This window comes from Agrilus planipennis, unplaced genomic scaffold (assembly GCF_000699045.2).
Source record: "Agrilus planipennis isolate EAB-ADULT unplaced genomic scaffold, Apla_2.0 scaffold112, whole genome shotgun sequence".
NCBI classification, from domain to species: Eukaryota; Metazoa; Arthropoda; class Insecta; order Coleoptera; family Buprestidae; genus Agrilus; species Agrilus planipennis.
This window is the reverse complement of record NW_020438886.1, coordinates 329,464-354,510: the sequence shown is the minus strand read 5'-3', so window position 1 is coordinate 354,510 and position 25,047 is coordinate 329,464. Positions and strand designations below refer to the sequence as shown.

At 33.8% G+C, this 25,047-nt stretch overlaps 2 protein-coding genes across 7 annotated transcripts in view; one reads left to right on the top strand and one right to left on the bottom strand.

Annotated features, from left to right (window-relative positions):
• LOC108737052 overlaps nucleotides 1-17,013 on the bottom strand; it is a 245,140-nt gene extending 228,127 nt beyond the window's left edge. For 2 of the 4 annotated variants that reach the window (XR_001937810.2, XR_003232579.1), the window contains exons 1-2: nucleotides 16,667-17,012; nucleotides 16,532-16,597 (exon numbers count right to left, since the gene is read on the bottom strand). The gene's annotated coding sequence lies outside the window, so the exon portion shown is untranslated. Of the gene's footprint in view, nucleotides 1-16,531; nucleotides 16,598-16,666 lie in introns of all 4 variants that reach the window. The other 2 variants (XR_001937813.2, XR_003232580.1) reach the window with 2 other exon arrangements.
• LOC108737044 (myb-like protein O) overlaps nucleotides 1-21,392 on the top strand; it is a 148,581-nt gene extending 127,189 nt beyond the window's left edge. For all 3 annotated transcript variants that reach the window (XM_018469696.2, XM_018469697.2, XM_018469698.2), the window contains 2 exons: nucleotides 15,739-16,041; nucleotides 17,924-21,392. In XM_018469696.2, coding sequence (XP_018325198.1) covers nucleotides 15,739-16,041; nucleotides 17,924-19,140 — 1,520 coding nt within the window. In that variant the 3' untranslated portion in view covers nucleotides 19,141-21,392. The remainder of the gene's footprint in view (nucleotides 1-15,738; nucleotides 16,042-17,923) is intronic.
• The last annotated feature ends 3,655 nt before the right edge of the window (nucleotides 21,393-25,047 follow it).

The window sequence follows — 25,047 nt, the reverse complement described above, 5'->3', positions numbered from 1 at the left end:
ATTAAATGTAAGTAACATGAATAAATAAAATATCTACATTTCAACAATGTTTTTCATCAAAACGAAACAACAAAAAGAATCAAAATTAACCATAGAGTTGAAAGCTTTATAAAATAAAATGACCTATATTTATTCGGCTTAAAACTGCATGACAGCGAGTTTTCCAGAAAATAGCCCCTGTATAATTGAATCCTCCCCACCCGAAAAAAAACTGCCTTGTGAGTTTTATCAAAATGGATCAATCCCCATTACATGCCAACATGAACTGCACCATATGTATTCTATTATGGGATTTTTTCAGATTTAAGTCATTTTATCTGACTTACAAGATACATTGACTGCAAGATTGATGAAGGATGTTTTAAAAAGCAAAAGTTCATAAATACAAACAATTAACAAAAGTAACATCAGCGACTCGTGTATGACCACCGTAGAATTGCAGCACTCTTTATTTCACTTCATAATCATCATAAGGTCGTCAGTCCTAAAACTGGTTGGACACGGACCTCTACTCTTTTCTATCCTGAACTAATCTTCGCATTTCTCTCTAAAACATCCCACGCCACGTCCTTAACTGTTTGTAAACAGTAATCTAATATAGGTCTACATCTCTTCCTCTTAGATCCTGTTTCTGCTTCTATTATCCTTCCAGCCTATCTCACCTATTTCTTATTGACTTCCATATAGTTCTCTGTTCTTCTATTCTTGCTAATACCTCTTCATTTTCGACCTTCTCTATCCACGGTATCCTCATCATTCGTCTACAACATCACATTTCAAACGCTTCTAAATTTTCATTGCTGTCGCGTCCATCGTCCACGTTTCCCACCAATATGAGTCGTTTTTCAAACATATACTTTTAACAATCTTTTTTTTTAATTAACCGTTCGCGATTAGAAATGAAGTGACTTCTTTTTGTTAAAGTCTGTCTACCCTGCGCTATCTCCTGTTTTATATCTCCACTGCTCCTTCCATCCTGAGTTATCTGACTTTTTAGATATCGAAAATCAGCCACTTTTGCTTTTTCCCAATTTTTATTCCTTTGCATACCAGAATTTTTGTTTTACTTTAATTTATTATCATACAGTACCATTTTGTAAATAGCGCTTACATTTTATTTAAGATTTTCTCTAACTTCTCCTTGGTAGATGCTAATACTTAAATTGAATTTTCTGTTTATGCTTGTTCCTTTCGAAAGGTGTTATGAGGTTACAAGAAAAGAAGATTTGAGAAGAATACAAAGGTCGAAATAACGGAAGGGATTAATGGGTGTTTGTAGGAATACCGACAGGGTGATATAATACCAAAGTATTTGAGAGGAAACAAAGACATAAAATTATAGTACGATTTAGGATGGGAAATGAATGCAAAGAGAATAAATATTGGTTGAAATAAGAAGAAAAAAATGTAGAATGAGAGTTTAAGTCATTTGATAGAAGAGAGTGTGGAAAATGCAAAGAAATGCTAGGAATAGAAGGCAAGGGTGCGAAAATTTAAGAAAGAGAATACGAAGACAAGAGAAGCTGTTAAGAAATATGCGGAAAAATCAAAAAGGACTGATCACGATTATCACGCGGGACAAAATGAAAATATATTATGTTGATGATGTATTAGACGTTTTAACACCTTTATTATTGTGTATCATACTGTAATAATAAAATATTATTACATAATCTTGAAATCATTGACGTCGAATGAACTCATTTTTGGATTCATTACTATTTATAAAAAAAAAAAAAAGAAATGAAGACTGCCTTGGGGGAAATTCTCGAATCTTCTGCGAGAGAAAATTATAGAACAATTCAGTATTTCAAAAATAAATAGTTTTGTAAGAGTTGTTTAAAAAATAGCATTCAAACAAAGTGTATCAAGAGGATGAAGAGGATAAAAAAAAATTGAAATTGAGTTGTACGTTTGAAGGGGAAGGAAAAAGCACCGTTCTTTTTGCGTCCCTGAGTATTCAAGTACGCATTTTAAGGGGTGAGTACGCAACCTACATTTGTTCATTAAATGAATATTCACCTGGTCGTTCGTTGAAATACTTTGCCATGATATATGATAAAAAGTTATCGACCGCGTTCCTTCCAAACCTACTAGCATTATGCTAATGATTACTAGACTGATTTGATCATTATACCATAGAAAACTGGTATAGCACGAGACAACTTACGAACCTCATTTACAATAGCATTTATCGCTATTGGAATCTATAATATGTATATAAATATATACATGTATATATACGCCATCTACATTTAGAGTGGATGCTTGTACGAAATACGAATGTAAGACGTAACGAAAGAATTCATTGCTCTCCTTCTGACAAATAACTTCATCATAACTTACCTCGATGACCGCTGATAAATTGTTTAACTCTTTTCCTATTATCATATTTTATTGGACAGACAATCTTCAAATTTCAAGGAAGATTTATCGACCTATTTCAAACGTATTCGTTTCCACTACAACTTCTGATGGAAGCTATTACTTCTTTTATATTTGAACGATTCAAAATTTAGGGGAGTTGTCCTAATGAGACATATTATGGAATACGAATACAGTGCAATTCGTTTATTATGACTTCGTCTATATTGACCAACCGCTTAGTAGGAAGTAATTGCAGTGTTAAGTTTGGTTTTCATATTAAATTCTCTATAGGAAAGTTTGGATATAATGACTCCTTTTAAAATGACATATCGTTTATTACGAGTGATTCTCAAGAAATCATATCCGGCTATAGTGACCCAAATGACTAATGACAACATTTTCGCTCATTTTTCTGACCCCTCTTATGTATATTGATAACAATTCATCGTTCTTTTTCTTTTTTTGATAACAAATATATACAATTTGTGTTTTTTCTCTCTATTGAACTAAATAACTAACCAAAATAGAAAGTTGTTTATTTTCTAAGACTGTGCTTTGTATGACGCCCGCTTAGAATGATGTGTTTGTCATTTCGCTTCGTCATTATAAGCGGATTCTGCTATATATGAATAATATTATACTAGATTCAGATACGGTTTCGCATATGAAATTATTTCGAATTATCCGATTTTTTCGCATCCGTACAGCGCGGCGCTCCAACTATATAGGTACCATTAATAATCTTTTTCGAATTTCTCTTTTTATTGAAGGCGACTCGATCTTGCATTATCCGCTCTTTTATATCTCTACTCTCCTTCCATGCTGAGTTATTTGACTTCCCAGATACTGAAAATCGACCACTTCTTTTTAAGCCTTTATAAGTGATTATTATAGATACTCATTTCGATAGAAAAAGGAAGGCAGTTGACCTGGTACTGTGAATACTTATGAAAAGTGTTACAAATTTCGAATAAATATTTAAGTACCTACATTATATAAAATAAATAAACGTACGGGAGATGGGGTTCTGTACAACACTAATATTTCTATTTTTTCGCTTCTTATTGTGAACCAACCGTAGTGGTTCTTTTTTTTATAGGATACGGTATATTTAAAGGGTGATTCCATTTAAATTTAAAGAATATATTCTGCCTCTAAGGGTGGAAAATGAGGGGATGATTAAGGTTGTACATACGGGCAAAGTTTTGAAATCAGTTTTTATACGTAAATATATTTAAATTATTAATCAATCACTTTATTTATTTTACCATACCACGGTAATGGTTCCACCCTTAAAAAAGTAAAATACAATAAAAAAAGAATAAATCTTTATTTTAAAAAGCGTTTCGTTGTTTCGTTTCTATTTACCAATTCGACAACCTACTAGGATTCAACTTGAAAAATGGACATTGACAAACAACATGAAAATAAAGCTCTCGGGAAAGGCGAGGGGTAATAAAGGCACGTGGTATGTCTCGACTCGCAACTAAAATAATCATTTAGAGGAGCGACGACATAACTGACTGACAACGGCGACCGAGACAGAAACCGTTTAAAAGGAACAAATTAGTTTTGACTTCTTTGACAGGCGAATAAAGGAAAGGACTCTCGGGACCATTGAGAAAAAAATGAACTTTCATACCGGCTGAAATTTTGACTGGCGACAAGAAAAATAATCGAAACATGTTGTGTATTACATTCGTTATAAAAATGCATACCTTATGAATTAATTTAAGAAGTTTGTACGTATGTTATGTTAAAAATACAAAAGGCACATGTATGTATATTATAGATATGTACATTTTTCTCGGGACAGTAACGATAATCGATGAACTAATCATATCGTATGTACCTGCATATTACATGTTTGGACGATTAACGAGAAAATTTTAGCAGCTGCAGAAATATTTAGTGCCCTAAATCGAAACTTTATTAAGAAAAAGAAGTGTCAAAGAAAACAAAAATGAACTTGACAAATCACTGTACAGGGTGTTTCAGGTTAAATTTTTCAAACGTAAAATCTAAATTAGGGACTCCAAAACAAGAAAAGTTTCTCATAAAAAAATATCTGAAAACGGCAAAGTTTAATTTTTCTGAAATATAGAAGTTATTTTAATATATAGAGGTAACGTAAACTACTCCTATTCACGCGAATTCAATCTTGAAACATTTGAGTCCCTAGGAGCATAAAAATACGAAAACATTCCTATTAAGGATCACCCTAATGTACACAAGGAAACATTTTTCTGTTTTTTTTTTCTCGCTTATGTTTTTTCTTATTGTATTTACCCCAAGACAAAGTTCGACCCGTTTCCTTAATAGTTGTATATGTTTTACGAAGCAGCGCAAAGATTAAACCCAAAAATCATGTTCAACCAACACATGTTTGAACACATGAATTATTTATTAATACCCATCACGCTCTTCGTTCGTCATTTCTGTCTGGATGACAGTGTTTTGTTTAAAGGTGCGGCCCGTCGGCTCTTCACGCTATGGATTTTAGCTCTTTACCTCTTTTTTTTGTTTCGTTTCCTGCCTCGCAATTAATCGTATAATTCGTTCCACCAACACACACATGCATAACATGTTACGAATGTGCTGAGATGGCACTTAACTGTATGATAATAAAATCAAAGGTAACCAAGATATTATTTTTCCTAACACTTCTTTATATGTAGATTTTGTATGAAATTCTGCTTCGAAGTAACGTATTAAAATAAAACGCCGGTAATTGTTTAGAATTTGAGCTGCAGACAAAAATCGCTCCAAAAATTTTTTTCATCGATTTCCGGCCATTCTACATAATAGAATTAGATATTAGAAGGTGGAAGAGAGTGTTTTATGACTTAATAAATAATGTTTTCGAAAAGAAGTATTTCCTGTCGTAGATGAGAATAAAAATACCAAAATCGTTCCAAAACTTTTTTACATATCGATGAAGAAACTTTTGGAGCGATTTTGATCTGGAGTCCCAATTCTAGAAGTTGTATGAAATTCCGATATTATACTAGGAAATGTATAAAACTAATGCTTTCTGTGAATAAATACTGCGGAGAGGCATTAAATAAATTCAAACTTGTCATGCAGGTAATTATCCAGAAAGGCATAAAAAACTGTCTCCCTCACCTTCTAATATCTAAATCTATTATGTAGAATAAGCGGAAATCGATGAAAACGTTTTTGGAGCAATTTGGGTCTGGAGCCCCAATTCTGAACAATTACCAAAACGCCAATTGTAAGCTTGATTGTTTAAAAGTTGTCCAGGAATGTCAAAAATGATAAAAACTGCACAAACAACTCTAGTTTTCTTTAATGCTTTATTAATTTTCTAAAAAGAAATGATTCACGTCAATTAGAACAAATTACACAAATTTTCTTATAGAAAAAAATTATCCGGAACAATGGCCCATTCTAGCTCTCTCTGATGCTACCTTAACGCATTTACTCATTTTAAAGCGGTTTGGTTGTTATATACAGGGTGAAAAAGATTATTTTTTTTAGATAGGCACTTACCTAAGTTTACTTTAATTAGCTGTCCAAGATAAATTGAGTTTGATTTGGTGAAGCTATAATAGATAGAGAAAGGATGGAATAAAATGGAACTTGATTACAACATATATGTATTTAATGAAAACGTTTAAATAGTAAAATGAATTTTTCATTTTTATAAAGTCCCTATCACACCGTAAACGGTCAACATGATTAATTATTTTTGGGCGTGATCATCATTGATTGACGGAGCGATTGCAGCTCCACAGGTGGCAACTCGTTGGTCCTTAGGAGACGCATACCAAAATACTACAAACAGGTTGTTTTTGCCCTCACCAAAAACCCCTCAAGATCAAAGCAGCGAAAAAGACAAGAAGTCTCAACGTATAAAATGAGATAGCCGATCGAGGGTCATTGATTAATATGATTCGATGTGGTCACTTTGCGGGATATTCAATTTTTCAAATTCTATCATCCTGGTAGATAGTTTATTGGCGTGTTTTGAAATGTGTCAGTCACTTTTTAATTAATAATAATCCGACTATGAAAAATGTTCGTGCATATTATATTTATGTGTTATATGTATGTCTATGTTTGGCCAAAATACCTAAAAATTGATCGCAACCATTTTTAAAATAACCACAAGATATTTTGAGAACTCAAAGCTTATCAACAAATAAAATATTGTTCATTTTTTCGTATGTAGTTATTCTTTGTAATAGAATAAGTAATAGAAACGTTTTATCTAATTATCATTAGTAATACAATTTACTGCCTACAAGAAGAAGCTAAGTATATAGATATTATAGAATAAGCGTTAAATAGAGTGTAGAAAAGAATTTGAAAAACTGACTACGACGTTGTAACCAGTGGCGTAACAATACGGTGGCAAGACGAGCAAAATGACAAGAGCCTCTCGATCGGAGGAAACCCTGATCATAGCATTTTAAAATTTATCAAAAAATTAGTTTTGGATGCAATTGCTTGATTGCTTTCAATTTTAATGTCTTGCAATTTGCCGCTTTGCAAAATGTAAATGATGATAGTGATTGCTTTTGAAAAAATCTTTACAATTTGTTTATTTATATTAAAAAGGTTTATCTGCCTCGTTTGTCAAGGATACTCTCAGTTTTCAATCCACTTTTAGGCACGTCTTCAAACATCAAGCTTTTAATTTAGCGATTCTATCTATCTATGGCTCGAAATTTGAACTCTGGTGGTGTCATTAACACTTTTGCTAAATAGAAGTTCGAAAAAAGGAAATTGAACAATTAAAATTTTCATTAAAAACAAAATTGTTATGTTAGTCTCATACGCTCTTCAAATTAGACGTTAATAGAAAATCAACGCGAAATGACCCAATAATAATTGTAATCGCGTTTGTGGGTCTTTTGCATGGTGATTATTAAAACGAAACGTCAACATTTTTTTCGATTAACTTTCTTTATAGCTTACGCCACCTGTGGTGACCACCACTATTTCATTAATAAATATACCTACTCCCATTTTGTTAATGTTCACGCAAAAATAGTGCAGTATACGAAGATACGTAAAAGGGAAGTTTTTGAAAAAAATTTTCATTGAGAATTATATTCGTAGGTACCAGAAAATATTAATAACATAAACCTTTTTCTAATAATAAGTCAATATACTAATGTGCTAATGATCTACATTAAAGCATTGTAATGAAAATCGATCCAGCTATCTCCTCTGATGATACAATCTTCTAGAATTACTTTTGATATCCAGGATGTAGCTGTTTAATCGAAATTAAAAATAGCGAACTTTAAAGTGTATTATGGCTTCCTTAAATGCCTTAAAGACGATATGTACTGTATTCACTCTGGCAGGTACATATTAACCTTAAAATTCAGATAAGAACGATTAATTTTTTAACCATGAACGTACGCGCATCCTAGCAAACCAAAAAAGGAACCATGCAAGTACTACGGTTTTCAGCCGAGTTATTTCAGCGCCTTTATCAATACAGTCGAAAAAATAGAAAAATAAGTAAATATTCCTTTTAAAGTTTTATTACTTTTAGTCGAAATATCGTTGCACTGTTAATACGAGGGTGGATTGATAAGTTTCCGGCCTGACCAAGAAAAACAAGGTTTTTAAAAATTTTTTTTTTTTATTTCTCAACATAATCTCCTCCAAGGCTGATACATTTCTCATAGCGGTGTTCCAGTCTATTAATGCCATCTCTATAGACTGATTCGTCAAGCTCCTCAAAATAACCATTTACAGCTTCGATTACTTCTTCATTGTCCGCAAATCTCTTACCGCCAAGCCATTTTTTGAGATTAGGGAACAGAAAATAGTCACTCGGGGCTAGGTCTGGAGAGTAAGGAGGGTGCGGCATCAATTCAAACTTTAGATCGTTGATTTTAGCCGTCGCAACGATTGACGTGTGCGCTGGTGCGTTATCGTGATGAAACAAGATTTTTTTCTTCGCCAGATGAGGTCGTTTAATTTTCACCTCGTGGCTCAAACGTTGCAATAAGTCTGCGTAGTATTGACCAGTGATAGTATTACCCTTTGCAAGGTAATCAATGTATATAATACCTCTTGCATCCCAAAAAACAGTAGCCATAACCTTGTTCGCCGAAAAAATTGTTTTTGCCTTCTTTGGAGTTGGTTCCCCTGGTCCAATCCACTGTTTAGACTGTTCTTTGGTTTCAGGAGTGTAGTGGTGGACCCACGTTTCGTCAACGGTTACGAATCGACGCAAAAATTCGCTTGGATTACGCTTATACAATGACAAATTTGCGGTAGAAATGTTTTTTCGAATCAATTTTTGGTCGACTGTTAGCAAACGCGGCACCCATCTTGCACAGAGCTTTTCCATATGCAAATGTTGGTGCAAAATATGTTGCACACGTTCATATGACATCTTACAGGTCTCAGCTATCTCACGCACTTTCAATCTGCGGTCTCCCAGCACTATTTGATGAATTTTTTCGATCATATCTGGAGTTGTGACCTCAACGGGGCGTCCTGAGCGAGGCCCATCAGAGGTGCTCACACGACCCTTTTTAAACTCGGAAACCCACTGCTTAACGGTTGAATATGACGGGGAGGATGTCCCCAGTGTTGAGTCCATCTCTTTTTTAATTTCCTTCGGCGTTAACCCCTTCAAATAAAAGTATTTGATGACAGCACGATTTTCCTGCTTTTCCATTTTTACGAAAACCACAGAGGCGTCTTGTTCAGCGTGCTGTCAAACCTACACTAGCAAGGAGATCGGGCTGAAACTATAGCTACAAGCTATCCAAGGATGGTACTATAGAATGTCACCTCAAGGTAGGCCTAGTGGCGTCATCTCTTGGTTAGGCCGGAAACTTATCAATCCACCCTCGTATTTATATTTTATTCATCTTTATATCTGTTAAATATTATTAATTGCACTTAAACGTCACCGAGAAGAATTTTTTACAAATTCGATAATCAGATACGCGGAGTGCGAAGCCTATAATTCTTTATAAATATCAAACCAGATTCGTTTGGCTGTTATTTATTCGATGTTGATAGGTGTTAAGATCATTTGTGTCGCATCTGTGAACAAGAAAAGTCTGCCAAAATAAAAACGTAAGAAGTCGTACCCAAATCAGGCACACGAAACTCCTCGAGCCGCGATGATACTCACAATACCCCCTTAAAAATGCATTCATCACGTGGCGATAGGCGTAATATTTCCTCATTAACAAGATTCACCTGATGCGTTGTTACATTTTCGTCTCACCTCGCTTATTATTTTCTTTTTTTGTATTTCACCCCGAGTCCGGTGCCTTACTGATTGGCCACTCCCACCGCCGCCTTTATCGTATTTAATTTGAATATATTGTGACACTTGAAGTGTATAAATTTGCTTTTATTAGGCGTTTTAATAACTAGCGCTCAGTCGTTGAGAATCATGATTTATACGCAGGTATTAAGTGGATATGCCTCACATAACAGGTTGACTTGTTCCTTTTAGAAATTTATCGAATACTCGCGCCAAGTGAGGGAAAAAAAACGGGCGGGCAAAGACGCAATTTAATTTTTGGAGCAACCAAGTATTCCACTGTCAGATATTTCATCGGCAACTCATTACATCTCATAAACAATTACAAAATAGCGTCTTTACGATAAAATCATGCAAAGAAAAGATTGAAAGTTGTTGCGAAAACTCGTACTGGGATTTGGGGTACGTCCTCTGGTGGATAGAAAATAAACTAAAACTAAAGTTGCCTTCGAGAAATTCAAGAAGAAGGTTTATATGTATAATATATGCATAATATAGTAGAGAAACACTGATAATTTTAGAGGTTTGTAATGTGATGTCGTAAATAAACACATTTTTTGCGCTTACATTGCAAACTCTGGCTGAACCCTATGAGATAGATCAAAATAATACTACAGTATTGTACACCTTAAAAAGGTCTACAAAAAAGTATATCTCTTAGGGATAACCGACAATAACGATTTTTTATCCTTTACTTTTTACGAGAAATAATGGCTTATTTATGAAGTGATTTTAAGCAATACAGTATTAATCCTTATCCAATTAAGTACTTTTAAATACATTGTGTATTTAATATAGATCAATATGGCCCTTTACAGCATGTAATTTAAATGAATATTTTCGAAGATATTGCAGACTTAAAATGCAGGGACATAGCGGTTGCGGCGGTACCGGCCGGTTTGTATTGTCTAATGACAAAAAAGCTGTGATTGTTGTGTATAAAGACATTCTATAGTATATTTACTATCAGCATTGCACCCGTGCGAAGCATAGTGAACAAATAATACCATTAAACCAATTCCTTAACCCCTATCCCGGTATGTTTGTGTGTTTGAAGAAGTTTCACTTCAGTAGTTTATCCGATTACGCGTTAATATGAACCCACTACTTAAAATGTAATATAAACTCAAAGTTAATATTATTTTAATAATTAAATTTCGGAGTTGTTCATATATAGAGTACGGATTTTTTTTTCAGGATGTATTGGTATCGTGCTGTAGCTTCACATTTTTCGAACATTTTCTATTTAGATTCGCGTTATTATATCTATTAATAAATATAATACGCCACAATCAAACTCAAGGGGTATCTTCTACTGAAAATAAAATTTAAGTAAGAACACAAAGTAGGCTGTGCAAAATAACAATTAGAAGTTAAATTCAACATTTTGAAGAAACAAATGATCTCAACGCCATGACCAAAGAAGAAAACGCGACGATTCACGACCGTTTAATTCGATTGCGTGCTTTAAGACAACGATTTGTAACAACAAGAAAATTCCAAGTACAACTTAATAGTACGGATAATGTCCAAACAAGTCCGTTTACAACCGTAAGAAGACTCAAATTGACCTTCAAATACTCTACAGGAATACAGGATTGAGATTAGACCGCTCGACTAGAGTATTTGTTATACTGGAAACATTTGAATAATAAATATGTAACTAACAAAACTGAATAAATGTTTTAGAAAAACTTATCTCAAGTTAGTTAGAAAAATCGTTAAACGAGTGATGTGTGGTATTGCATTATCTTGTAACAACAGGAAATTGTTACCTACGTATGTATGATGCGAAAGATATAAAATGTTGAGGTAAAACATCCTGAAAATATCCTTCATTTGTCAAGGAGCCTCTACGTAAAGAATCGTGCTTCGTTCCAGCAGTCAAGAAAATCAATTTCGAACCATTACTAAAATTTTATTTTCAACTTCAGGTTCATTGTAACTTTGATTAATCTGTATTTGCTTTAGCAATACTATCATGACGCAAATCAAAAAAACAGAATGTTCCGATAACTACAACACGATATCGATAGATCCCAGCTGTTTTAATAAACAGGTGCAAGACCGGCTTTATATGCACATTACTTCGATATTATTTTTTAACTATAGATTACTTTATTAATTTCATTGACATATCCATTTAAATCAGATACCTGTAGATAAACACTGGTAATGTATTCCTGTACCTTACACTGTCGCTTCATTCTTAATTTTTACAACGCAATTACATTTCTCCTTCGAAAATTTTTTTTATGAATATTGACACCAGCCCAAACACAAATTACACCAACACTTAGCATTAAATACAGGTAGGAAGCTAATTATTCCTAAATTAAACGTCAATTACTGAACTTAATTTTCCGCCATATTAATTAAGTTCTGCCCATACATTTGATCCTAGAAAGCCTTTCTATTTTTCGCGTTAACAATTAAGTTCTTCAATTTTATACCGCATGCGCGAAAAGTAAAAGTCTTTTTGACCAATGCACACTTTTGAACAATGAAAATTAAAATTATATTTGTAAAAAAATTTGTTTTCTCGTAATTACGTCTTTGTAAGGTAAGATGGATGAATGTAATCTAAGGCTTATTACTAAAAGGCAACATTCAAATTCCAATTAGAAGAAAGAATGTTTTAGCTATAAAAAAAAATAATACGCATCTTTCGTTGACGCAAAGCTAGGAAAACTAGCTACGATCTTGAACTATCTGCCCCAAATGAAAATACATGTCAATTTTTCCACAAAGGTTCTATAACTAAAATTTCTTTTAATCATTTAATTGGCATACAATTTAAAAACATGGAATTATACAATACTTTTTAAAGTACTTACACGCGATCGTTCGAGCACTTTAGGCTGTTGCGGATTGCATTCAGTACTAAGCCTTGAATCTTTTTAGAAAGATTTTAATCTCCTCTAGAAAGCGTGCATCGGTCAAGAACCGGTGTATCTTTCTTATCAAGGAGTAAATTATCAAAACTCAAAATGATATGCGATATACATATAAAATCGGTGAATCCCAACTGTTCCTGATCGATACCTAATGCTAAATTCACACGCGCGTATAGATAAACACATCATACTACGCTATTCATACGAAAGTGTCTTCAAGTACCTACGGCGGCGTGAGTAATTCGCGATAACAACGCTAGAGTCTTATTACCCGTGTATTATCATGTGTTTTGATAATATTAAGTATTGAAAAATTCAGACATGATAATCGTTACATGTGTAGGGCGTGCCACGCGTATTATCGAAGGTCTATCTGAACTCATCGTAATTACGATTTGAAATTAATCCTTTCCTCATAGGAAAGCCGGATAGTTTCCCCACTTTTCAAAAAAGCTGTACTATTAAAAAATATATACTTATAATAAAGGGTAATGCAACATATATATCATAACTTAGGTCTTTGATCTCTTATAGTAGCCTATGTGTATAAACATAATTAGTATTGGTTTTATGTAAATCCTGTTTTATTTGACCATTCAAAAAAGGGATAGTTGCCTACTGAAATGAATAGTAGCCTTACGTAAAAAATGGTACGAGGAATACTTGCCTCGTGCGGGGATAGCCGTCTCACTATGATTTTTTTAGATAGAAACAATTTTATTTCAATTTATATAATCAGTATTTACTATTAATTGAGTTCCTTTATTATATACTGGTCAAAATATTAAACAACAACGGTGTATGTCTGGAGCACGGCCTTGTACAGGATTTAACAGGAGCAGACAAAATAGTAATGTAAAATATTATTATTTATCTAGGTAGGATAAAAATGCCCACATCAGTATTCCTAATATTTTTTATTATTGTTGTCAAACACGAATAATTTAGAAAGTGTGTATATTCAGTCTGTCCCAGGAAGTGTTTTCAGGTAGTAAAGGGAGGTTTTCAGTAACTCTAGAAGTGTGATTTTGTCTTTTCTTTCCACCAACTGTTTGATGAGAAAAAAAGGCATAATAAATCCTAGAATTGTTTCTCAATGATTGTAAACAGATTCATTGATTACGGTATCGCTATTTTGTTGTTAACTAGAATTAAGTGATAAAATATAAAAAAATATTACAACTTGACGACTGCCAAAATTATTTCTTAAAATACGTTTTGAATGTCGGTGATATTGTCTGCATAAAAATCCGACCACTGAGACGTTCAATTCTCCTGAAGAGATGTAATTTAATAGGTGAATCAAGGAGGCAGCCTTTCATAATTGAATTACTACACGTGTTTCACGTCTTCTTGCAAGAATTTATTGCGTCCAGAACCATCTAAAATTAATGTTTTATGCCTTTCCTTGTTTAATCCAACGGCTATGCACCTATTAAGAGTTAATAAATCATGAAGTCTTTGAAGGTGGTGTAAAACTCTTCATTATCCACAATATGAATTAATCGAGTGGGTTATAATCAATTACTGGGAATATAAGATGTTTTATTTATCGCTATATGATTTACAGAGAAAATCGTAAACCACATGACATTGTTATATTAGCTTTCTTAATATTTGCTTTTATTACCTAAACTTGCGATATTTACTTTCAATAATGTTTCTAACGATAAGACTACTTTTAACCCATAACATAGTTACGAGTTCATCACTTTCTGGCAATGTTAATAATAGATAATTGCTCATAGGTGCAATAATAATTAATAAACAATTTAAGAAAACAGCCTAAATCAACTTATCTTCAGTCCATACTGGCCGACAGACAGACACAAAAAATTTCTAAGGGATCAAGGGTCGTTTGTGTTTCAACAGCATATATATACTATTGATAATTTTCTCTGATAAAGTAAAACTGGACAAAGAAATTATACATTTCTTCAAAATACGACCAATGGCGCAGTAAACGCCATCTGTAGCACGATGTTACATTTTAGAATTACGTATGCTCCAACAAGATCCATTTTAAATATATGGATATCTACTTTTTGTAGTATTTTCTAAAACGCACTGTTAGGACAGCAGGTAAAAGTTGGTCTGTGTTCTGTCGGAGCTGCCTGCGACGCGCTGATGAGATCCAAAAAGATCGAAATCGCGATCCGCGTCTGGCAGTTTCGACAGTATACAGACCACTTCGAATTATTTTATTCGATTATGGTAACGTGCCTATCACGTTGAGGTGAGCTACGCCGGGATTCGTTTCAGCAAGTAGATATCCATATATTTAAATGGACCTTGCTGAAGCATACGTAATCCTAAAATGTAGCACTGTACTACAGATGGCGTTTACAGCGCCATTTGTCGTATTTTCCATACTTATTATGTTAATATTTGCGCATATATCTATATTCAAACAAAATAAACTACATTACAATGAGAATATTATCTGATAAGTTACCATGCCACAGATTCACACTCAGGCTTCAGTCACCTCGCCACTCCCTTTCGGTAGGAGGCTAAAAAATATATTAATGTTATACCAAAGTAAAAAGATAGAGTAGCAGTCCGTGCTATCTTCGTAGGAGTAGACTAAGTACTTAAAATATTTTATTTTAATTTTACCACACCCTATGGCACTCTACTAAGAGTCCATTTCCCCTTTTATGTGTAAAATGTACGTATCTTTAGGGGTGTTATAGTGCTCCGCGACTGCAACCGAAACCGTAGGTATCGGAATTAAAAATCTGAACTAAACCTAATATAAAAGTTTCGAATAGGGGAGAGATTTAAATGAGACATGTCTTGACAGGCTGCGTATAACACAAAAATGAGTAGTTATAATAATCATTTATAAGGCGAATTACTTTTTCTGAGACTGTATTACGAGAAATACAGTCAAATCGTTACCTATCTAAAACCGGTATAATATTATTCATAATATGTATCTCTATCCATATCCAGATTAAAAATTTCATATCCACAACATATCTCTGCTTATAAATAAATTTGGTATCTATCGTTAAATAATGTAAATGAATTGGTAATTTACGAGACAGATACAAATCTGGGATGTCTCGTTAGTAAAAGATATGAAAACATAAATGAAATTTTTGCTGAAGAGTTTAAAGAAAAAAAGTTTTTTTCGCACGGACTTATGTAATTACTATGTTAATTGACTAAAAAATAATGTTTTTGTTTCAGGAAAAAAATGGCGTTCCTTGACTCCCCAAGATCGGAGACCGTACGTCGAAGAAGCAGAAAGACTACGGGTCATTCATATGACTGAGCACCCTAATTATAAATATAGACCCAGAAGGAGGAAGCACAACAAACAAAGATCTGGAACGACAACTGGAACTCCAGGACCTCGAGTCGGGACGTCCATAGCGAGTCCCGGTCTACCCAACATGTCCCCTCGATATACGGGATACATACCAAATGCCAACCTGTCACCAACCATCCAACAAGGGAGTGGTTATGGTGGTTTAGAATTCTCAAATACAGGTATGCACATTATCAATTATTGGTCTTAAAAAATATTCAAATCTATGATAAAATAGTGTAGTACTCATTTCCTTTCAAAATCAATAATTTGACACCCGTTTCTGGGTGTTCTAGGGTCCTGATTTTCGGTTGAACCATTTTTAGTTGAACACGCTTTATTTTCGCAGTTTTAGACAACATAAATGCTATTATTACTAGAGTTAGTATTTTTGCCAAAGACATGATTTAAATATGAGCATAAATATGCATTTTTATGCACTTTATTTTTGATCCACTGGCAATCATACCTATAAACGGTAGCAATACGACTAAAATGACATTTATACATAAATTTACGTAGAATACTTCTTATTTTTCCAAAATTAGTTCTCAATATTTTTTTATCCACACAAATATAAGATTGTAACTCCCTGTAGGCTTTTTGAGTTAAATCTAGGTTCACCTTTACCTTAATTATTATTAAAACGATGTAATATTCTAGTTTTCTTACCTTATGTACACAACTGCTTTGGATCTAGACTGAATCATCACAACAGGTACTTCAGAATTCTTCTAGCTGTAAAAAGAAACATATTATTAATTTTAAATTATGGTTCATGGTTGTCTTAAAACAACTCATTTTTACCTTCACTTTCAAATTTTATCTTCAAGACACTCGTATTAATTAGAAATAATGTTAAACAAACCGATCTCCTTCATTCATACTACACCGACAAAATGCAAATAACGAAATAACAAGAACCATCCTATTATTAGCCGAAGGCACTGTTCATCATTCACCCGAAATGTAGCGAAGTCTTATCGCAGTTAAATTGCACAATAATACATGTGGAGCAATAAAGACGGAATTATTTATATATCTCTTTCTCTTTCTTTCACACGGATCAGAAATTCAATATTCTACATAAAATGACCTAAAGATGACTTTCAGCAGACACCGCCGACCTAAAAAGTAATGTTACACATCTATTTTTATAGGTACTACACAAACAAAAGATAATTCAACACCTCATTATAATTGAAATATTTTTTCTTTATGTTAACAGTATGAAGCTTCGTACTTTAGTTAATCTATGTGTTTCTTACGTTCGAAATATTCAAATTATTGATTCGAACTTTTTGTACAATTGTACCACATATATAATTCGAAGGACCATAGAAACGCCGAGTTGTAAATATAACGAATTTATTCTAACTTATTATAAATATTGAATTTTTATTAGTGTCTTATGAAAATAACTGATGTCTAGTTACCCTCAGCGAGTCTACAAAAGAACTTTTTATTAAACTTAAAATTTTGTACACTAGATTCCGAAATCGACAAATTATCCCGCCCAATAACGAGGTTATTGACAATAATACCAGTGCACAATATACTAACCATGGGATAAACCCTCATTTGTGCTTCTGCGAATTTGCCTACGTGACCGCAGATTTCGGAAATATTTCTAAGTCCAATAACAATAAACTTTACATTAACGGTATAATAAAATATGAAAATGTTTATGCCATAAAGTCCCTGCGTCGGCATATCACATTAAGGTTCCTTAACACAATAATGGATATGGAAACAGAAATACAATCGAATAAAACTATTTCTTAATGAATTAATTGTTGTCGGATAATACTCCGTATCAATAAAAACACAACGGTTTCAAAAATATTTCTTACTGTAACTGACAACAATTTCTCCCTTAAAAACCTTAAAAAACCCCCAAAAGCCTATTGTTTATCACGGTTTCTTAAAGAAAAAGCTACAACAAATTCTAATAAAACATTAGAAAACCTAAAACGCATTTCGTCACCCAAGACGTTTCTAACCTTCTGTTAGCTAATTAATCATAAAAATTACAATCTACACCACAGGTTCTTTTTCTTTCAGGTGCTGTGAACGACTATTCCCAAGACAAAAGGTACAGTCCTGTTAACTTCCAACAAAAATACCAGCAGTACAGTTACATGACGTATCAGCAACAGCAGCAGCAGCAGCAGCAACAGCAGCAAAACTATGCTCAAAAGAGTCCTTACGAACTCCACACTCCTGACGCTTCACCGTCCCAAAGTCCCGAACCGAAAGGCGCCAAACAACCCAGAAGTCCTTTAGATAAAGACAGTTCTAAAGAGGAGAGCGACCACACACTTCCCACTCCGGAATTATCACCTCACAATCAAGAGAAAGAATATCAGTTCGGCGAGGACAAAGGACAAAGGATATCAAACATCCAACATTCAACGCCAACATCCACGATAGGTAGTAACAGCCCAAACCATCAAAACTATCCGACTAGAGTACAAAACTTTAGGCAAAACAACAACGTGAGTTATACAGATTCGCAGCCGATAACTTCCGTCCCGATGGCAAATGGATTGTATGTCATGTGTGCCAATAAAAGTTCGGTCGAACAAGGGCATGTTGTCACTGGAACCTTTTATCCACCCGTTGCCACATCACAAGACCAGCAGTTACTCGGTGTGGCAAACAATGCCCAAAATAACATGAGCAACACGGTAGCGAGCACGTCGAATACAATTCACTATTATAGCAACCCCATGCAGCAATATTACGGCAACAAAGATTACTATAAAGACGATATACCCACCCTTCTTAATAACCAAGAAGGTGGTAAAAACGAAGCCTACATCTCGTACAATCAACAGATGAAAAACGACATAATTATGGAAAAGCCAGAGTACGATGCGTATAAAAACGCTATAACAGATCAATATCAAACGGCCTATACCGCGAACCCCATTGTGCAGTCGTACATGCCCCAGAACGAAGAACGCAGCGACGTAGATAGTGACGTTGACACCAGGGAATTCGACAAATATTTGAAGTATACAAACAACGATTCAAACATTGTCGACTCGAATCATAATTATCATAGGAACGAGAGCATCTGCACTAACGTGACCTATAACTTCCAAGCTCAGCCAACGTCTGTGATCTTGCCGAATACTAACATAAAACCGGAACCGTTACTGAATCATTATCCGGAAGTGTATAATGGTGAATTCCCACCGGGCAGTGTTCAGCAGAAAGACGACGATTTTAGTGAAATTTTGGCCGACGTGCGGAAAACTTGTTACAGTAATTGAAGTGCGATTTATAGATCAATAGTCAATTTTTATATGTGCAATAAGTTCGAGATGACGCGGTCAGTTGTGTAGCATAATGTGACTTACTTACGGCCAGTGCAAGTATGTCGAAACGGATCATCTAAACATTTCATGAAAAGAAAATTTTGATAATGAACTGCAGTGGGACTACTAGATTGGATTTTTTTATTTGTTACAGGTTCACGAAATCGCTCCACGAATGTAAGCACCTTATTGTTAAACTTCACAGGCGGAAAAGCTAGATACTAAAAAATATTAGGTACAGTTTTAATTATGACTGTTTAAAAATAATATGGAAAACAATCAAATTATTTTTCTTTCAATTTGTATTTATCCAATTTTATTAGCAACTCAAATTTTCATTAAAAATCGAAGATGAGTGATTTTTGCCGAAAAGTAGGTATTTCTAAGTTAACAAAATATGGACTACACACAAAAAGGAAAATATTTTGGAAAAACACTGAATGTTAAATTAAATATCTGCTTCAAACATTTTAAAATAGTAAAAAATTGATATATTGCGGCATTGCTAAATACTAAAATCAGGTACCACAATTATTTATTACATTAGGAGGCATTCATATATTACATAAACAGACCTTTAATAATTTTACACCCTTTCTCCGCTGCATAAGCAAAAATAAAAAAAAATTATGAGCGTCCCTCCCAAATAATAAGATTTAATATTTTTTTTAAAGCTCTCAATGTTTGGTTTTTAGAAAGGATTTCATTATATCTAAAAGTTAAAACAACACTGTAATAAATCTAAGATCTCAGCTCACAAAAAATGGCCTTCTCTTTTGACAGAATAGTAATCAAGGAGTAACAGTTTGCCTTTGTAAAATCTTAAATTTCAATCGAAACCGAATCAAATTCTGAAAATTCGTAGTATTGTACAAACTAGAACCGCCCTCATTCGTAATGGCTAATGATATATTGAAATCCATAATTACTATAGTATTGTTCTGAAAACGTTTTTATTATTTTGTAATTTTTCATTTTACGTGAGATTTATAACATCCGAACGATGCTACAAATCGGACATACTGTGCAAGTGAGAACTCCCTTTGTCAGAAAAAGTACGAAACCTCGCCCCTAAGACTTCTTACGTAATATTTAAACGCCCTCTTATTGCTAAAAAGATCACTATGTAATGCTTACGTATGTATAAAAAAATTTGCACACATTTTCAGTACAATTCTGGCAAATTTTCAGCATTACTTGGTATTTTACCTAAAAGTTTACAAAATTGATACTACAAATAGTTATTACTCTTTTACCAGCCTTAACTTTTCATGAAATGTATTAAATAAATAGATTACGACATGCCTATCACATAAAAAATATCGCCGCCATCATGTACAGTTATTAATGGTGTGTCCTTTTTTCTAACGTCAACAATAAGCATTAAAATTCCAGAAATTATTTCAAACGATATACATAGATAAGAATTAGAAAAAAAAACAATACGATTTTTCTTATTGCTCGTAAATATATAAAAAGTTGATTTTAAGTTATTTTTCCAAGCGAAACATAACAACAATACAGCACTTTATTATTTTTCGTTCATTCATTTAAAAAATTGTCCTACAGTAGTTGGCTATCATGCATTTCTAATCTCTGATAGCAAATTTTAGAACTGTAGGAATCTGAATCTAATCCATTATCCATATAATGTTATGATTTAAAAATTATGAAACACATAAAATATACACATAGATCTCAAAATAATCGCGCAATTAGGTACACCATTTGGTTGATACTGTTTATCAATAATACCTACACTAGATGATATAAGAGTAAAAAAATTTGCAAATTGTTAAAAAAACATAAGACACTATAGCTCGAACTTCTTATAAAAGAAAACAATTCTTCTAAAGATGCATTCAGACTAAGTGAACGAATACTTATTCGCCCTTTACTTCCGCTGACTCCTTGATGTAATATTACTTTCAATAAGTAGGCAGTGTTCATTAGTATTCCATAACTGTTCGATTGTCATTAACACTAAACAAATGTGAATCGAACCTTTTGTTCCTATATTCTATGCTGTCGTTCGCTTAGTTTTAACGCACTTTAAAAAATTTACGAACTGTGTGATGGTAGATGCTTCAAAGACTGAGTTTAACCGAATCGAAATCGTTTTTCGTGAATCTATGAAACGAAATGCCTGATTTAATTGTGATCAAAAGTCAACTAAAAGTGCTCTTAATTTTTTTGTATGTAAATATATATAANCGAGAATAATCTCGGCACGTGTATTTGTACATATTATAATTGTGTAAGCAATAATTTTGTGGCAAACGAACTTTGCCGTTCAAGTTTGAAGGACAAAATGTATAAAATAAATAATAACTAGTATGTTGGATTTTGTTCCAGTAACCAAAGCGTGTGTATCATGTAATATAATTAGAAAATAGTCGTTATTGCTTTTAGATTCATTGCAAAAACTGTTCGTATTTGTAAATAATATTGGGAAATACAGAAATAGTTTATTAAAAAGAAATGTGTTTTTTTATTTTGTGTAAAAATATTGCCAGTGACAAGCAAATAAAACCATTCAGGATGGTAAGTATTAAGCTGAACAAGAAAGAAATAACAATATCTACTTAATAAAACCATATTTTTAGTCACTTCTTGTCTCCTTTCCCAACTTATCTACCCTTGGATTCCCTCACAGAACCGCGGTATAAAATTATCAGCAATTAAAAGGTGGTAAGTATTTTAATAGAGTTCATAAGTATTGGCGGTGAACTTATGATAGTCTTTCTAAACATGTGACTTATATTTTCTGTGAAAATGTTTTTTTATAGAAACAAAATTATTAATTATATCATTCATTAGTAAATCACTTTTTGCGTACATTCTGCATTTTTAAGGGAATTTAACGTCCTACGTGTGCTAGTGCTTAGAAACCTTAAATCTATCGCTCTATAATTTCGCGATTCATTTATGGCGAAGATGATGTGTAAAGCAATGTGGTTTCAGGTTGAAATTTCGAAGGTGCCATTGAAACATTCATGTTACATAGTACGCTATAGTGACAATTAAATGTCTCTACAGGAATTTCCAATAATTAAATTCATGAAGTACAGCAATTAAACTCATGCTCTCTCACTCCTCAACTAAGAGTTCAGTAGGTTTGCTAATATACCCTGTTATTTTTACATAAGTTATGAAAGAGTTCTAATATTCAAGACGTGAAAATTCTCTTTTACTGCCGCTTCGGGTTAGGACGCCAATTGAAATAACAAAGCGTCATCATAAGATCGTCTGTCCTAAGACTGGTTGGACACGCACCTCCACTCTTTCCTATCCTGAGCTAATCCTCGCATTTCACTAAAAGTAGAATAACCCTCATCCTTAACTATTTGCGAACAATAATGTAATTTACCCCTCCTAACTCCCGTTTCTGCCTCTAATATGTCTCTAGACCTTCATGCCTGAGAAGGTGTCCTACTAACGTATCGCGCCTATTTCTTATTGACTTTCATAGAGTCCTCTGTTCTCCTATTCTTTCTAATATCTCTTCATTTCTAACCTTGTCTGTCCACGGTATTTTCATCATTCGCCTGTAACACCACATTTCGAAAGCTTCTAACCTTTTCCGAAGCGGCTACCGTCTCTGTTTCGCACCCGTACAGCGCCAGGCTCCAAACATACACCTTCAACAACCTTTTTCGAATTTCTAAATTAATTGTTCGCAGGCATAAAAGTGACTTCTTTTTATTGAAAGCAATTGGACCATGCACTATCGTCTGCCAGAAATTCCAACCTTCTTATTTGTGCATATAAAAACTGAATTACATTTTATTTTCGGTTAAAGAAAGTTAAAATACTAAACCGTCAAGAAATTCTATTATTACAAAGTTATCGTGACTCTCGTTCGAAAAAATATTCGCCGTTTTAAAGTTCAATGGGGGAAACGCAGTCTCCCATTTTTTTTTTTCCCAAAAATCATTCATCTGCTTCTTGTTCAGTTCATTAAATCGCCTAGGATGGAAATTGTATCTCCGCCCTCTTGGTGTCAAGTAGTTTCACTGTAATTAGTAGGACTTGATTTACACACGAGTTCGTAATTGTTACCAACATGTTTGAATGTATCAAGTACATGTGTGCAATGCTTTGACATTTAATCATCTACTAGAAGTTGTGCCTTAATGCTTTTTGAGCATGGCTAACAGACCATAAAGAAAAATGTGTATAATTAACAAAATTATTGTTTTCCCAGATAAAAGCAGCAATGTTTGTTTTAAGAACGCGTCCGTTTGGTAAGTTGTTTCGTAGAAACATTTCTCGCGTATCTACCAATTAGGATTGTCACTTTATGAAAACAGTTGAGAAGACATCATCAAATAAGGTAGCTAATATCAAAGGCAATCCTTATAAAATATATACACATAATTCAAAAATTAACAGAAGTTTATAAATCAAAAGCAAGAATAAGTGAGCGTAGGCATTCACAACTGGCGTCTTCAGTACTATTATTATTTGTTTTCGGGCTTTCTGGCCGTTGTCTTTGTAAATTATTTCCCGACGTTTCGCCTGTGACTGCAACAGGAATTTTCAAGGGTAGCATGTCGCTTACTGGCCGTGAGTGCTGCGTGATGTTAACTAATACGACGGGGAAAATACCTAATATAGCGGGGATCTACAGTTTGGCACAATAGAATCAGCGAAATATCGATTTCTAAGACCAATGAACATTTGCCTCTATAACGAAAAGTTTAGTTTGTTAACGATAACTATACGGCGGTACAGTGTAATTAATATGCTGTTCATTAGTGTTCACTCTACGTATTAATAGAATATCACGAATGATACTTCCTTATTATGTTTATATTAAAAGCTCGTCAACGTTTTCGTTAAACTTTAATAAGTTGTTGATGTTTGGGCACGCACCTCCACTCTATCCTATCCTGAGCTAATCCTCCCATTTCCCTACAACTAGAACAACTTATATCCTTAACTATCTGCGAACAGTAATCTAACTTAGATCTTTAAAGTTGCGTTTCTGCCTCTAATAAGTTTCTGACTAGATCTTCATGCCTGGAGAAGGTGTCCTACTAATCTGTCTCGCTTATTTCTTATTGACTTCCATAAAGTCCTATATTCTCCTATTATTTCTAATACCTCTTCATTTATAACCTTCTCTATCCACGGTATCCTCATCATTCGCCTGTAACGTTCTAGCCTTTTCTTTTCCGTCGCGCCCGCCGTCCATGTTTCGCACCCGTATAGCGCCATGCTCCAAACATACGCCTTTAACAACTTTTCTCGAATTTCTAAATTAACTGTTCGCGAGCATAGAAGTGACTTCTTTTTATTGAAGGCGACTCGACCCTGTACTATCCTCTGCTTTATATCTCTACTACTCCTTTCGTCGTGACTTATCTTCCAAGATACCTAACGATTAGAATTTTGAATATGGTTTTCTTTTTAGTAACCATTCATTCTTCGTATCATTGTCACAAGGTCGTCGCTCAGAAGACTGACACGCACTCTATCCCATCTTGAGCTAAACTTGGAATTTCCGGAAAATTAGAAAATCCAACATGACTAACAACTTGCAAAGAGTAATCCAACCTGATTCTGCTCTCGCTTTTTTTTACTCCTGCTTCTGCTTTTAATATGCCTATGTTTATCCTTAGATAAATATACAGATGCTTTTACGAGGGTGGATTGATAAGTTTCCGGCCTGACCAAGAAAAACAAGGTTTTTAAAAATTTTTTTTTTTTATTTCTCAACATAATCTCCTCCAAGGCTGATACATTTCTCATAGCGGTGTTCCAGTCTATTAATGCCATCTCTATAGACTGATTCGTCAAGCTCCTCAAAATAACCATTTACAGCTTCGATTACTTCTTCATTGTCCGCAAATCTCT